The sequence below is a fragment of the Austrofundulus limnaeus genome, unplaced genomic scaffold (genome assembly GCF_001266775.1).
Source record: "Austrofundulus limnaeus strain Quisiro unplaced genomic scaffold, Austrofundulus_limnaeus-1.0 Scaffold68, whole genome shotgun sequence".
NCBI classification, from domain to species: Eukaryota; Metazoa; Chordata; class Actinopteri; order Cyprinodontiformes; family Rivulidae; genus Austrofundulus; species Austrofundulus limnaeus.
In genome coordinates, this window is record NW_013952470.1 from 2,170,661 (window position 1) to 2,172,017 (window position 1,357).

The following is a 1,357-nucleotide window of genomic DNA, read 5'->3' on the forward strand; positions in this document are numbered from 1 at the left end:
ACCTTCTCCTCTCTGTCAACGCTCTCTGGTTTCATTTAAAAGAGCCAACCGTCAGATAGTGTCCAAGATTAAGTGGACATAGCTCCCTAGCAGCCTCGCACCAATGACCTACCCACGTCATCATTTACCCAGAATGCTTTGCGTGTAAATAAAATGGCTCCGTCTGTGTTAAAATATATTTTTAAAAATGTACAAAACTAAACAGCCTACAGTATTTTTACAGTCTTTATTTTACAGTTAAAATATATGTTTATCAAATAAAGTTTAATGTTACAACTAATCGTGGATCCCTTTAAGAAGAACAACACTACATGACTGTGAGACAATTATTATGTGTCAGGATTAGTTCTCTTAACTTGACAGACAAACTGAAAAAACAAACATTGGGAATTAAACTGTTAGAAATTTAAAACAATCCAGATATTGTAGAAATGCCTTTTTTTCTGAAAATGACTAATAAAAACTATTGTAAATTATTTATCTAATATCTTACCTTCGTGCAAAATTATACAGCGCTTCTTTTCTTTGCTGGAGAGACAAATGTCTGTCCGTTGGTGATTTTCCAAACGATTTGGCAGCAGGCTATGGATAAAAAGAAGACAGTAATTTGTTAAAAGTACAGAAAAGTTTGATTGAAAATCTGCTCCAATAAGCCTAAACACTGTGAGCACCTTGAAGCTGTTATTTAATCATGAAAAGTGCGTTGCTCTCCCACACCATGTCAGACATATTTGTTAGGTTTCTATGATGAATGATATGCTGCAGGTCAGCAGGTCTTTCAACACTTAAACAGCATTGATTGACAGACGGATTTACACTGAATCTTTTTAGTGGAAAATGATAAACCAACAAATAATAAAAAAGAGAGATCACTGTTATATTTTGTGTTATGTTGCAGAGTAAAGCAAAGTAAAATGAAAGCAACACAGCTGTATGAACTGTGAAGTAAAGTGAGGCAGAGTCGACAGAACTTAAGACGTTTCAAACCTTTATGGTTGAAGAAGCAGAAGAAAAGCCCATCTTAGAGGCTCCAAATGTTGAGATCCCACTAGCTTCCACTGCAGCGTCTTCCTTGTTCTCTAGCAGATTTGTTATGGTCGTGTCAACACAGTTGGTTTTTGCTGAACACAACAAAAAGACAACTTTAGGTGTGTGGCAAAACAACAACAAACAAACAAGAACATTTTTTGAAGAACATCATAAAATTGGGAGAACAGCAGCAAAAGGTGGATGGAAATAAAAAAATAATAGCCTAGTGAAATTTAGGGTTGTAAGAAAATATCGATACACTGAAATATCGCGATATTTCATTTCCCGATACTGTATCGATATTCTAAAGCCGTGTATCGATTTTTTT

General features: G+C 35.1%; 1 protein-coding gene across 1 annotated transcript in view; it reads right to left on the bottom strand.

Moving 5' to 3' along the window:
* The window catches only part of aup1 (AUP1 lipid droplet regulating VLDL assembly factor), a 29,083-nt gene that overhangs the window by 3,403 nt on the left and 24,323 nt on the right, over nucleotides 1-1,357 (bottom strand). Inside the window, exons 10-11 of the mRNA XM_014010409.1 lie at nucleotides 988-1,121; nucleotides 494-582 (exon numbers count right to left, since the gene is read on the bottom strand). Coding sequence (XP_013865863.1) covers nucleotides 494-582; nucleotides 988-1,121 — 223 coding nt within the window. The remainder of the gene's footprint in view (nucleotides 1-493; nucleotides 583-987; nucleotides 1,122-1,357) is intronic.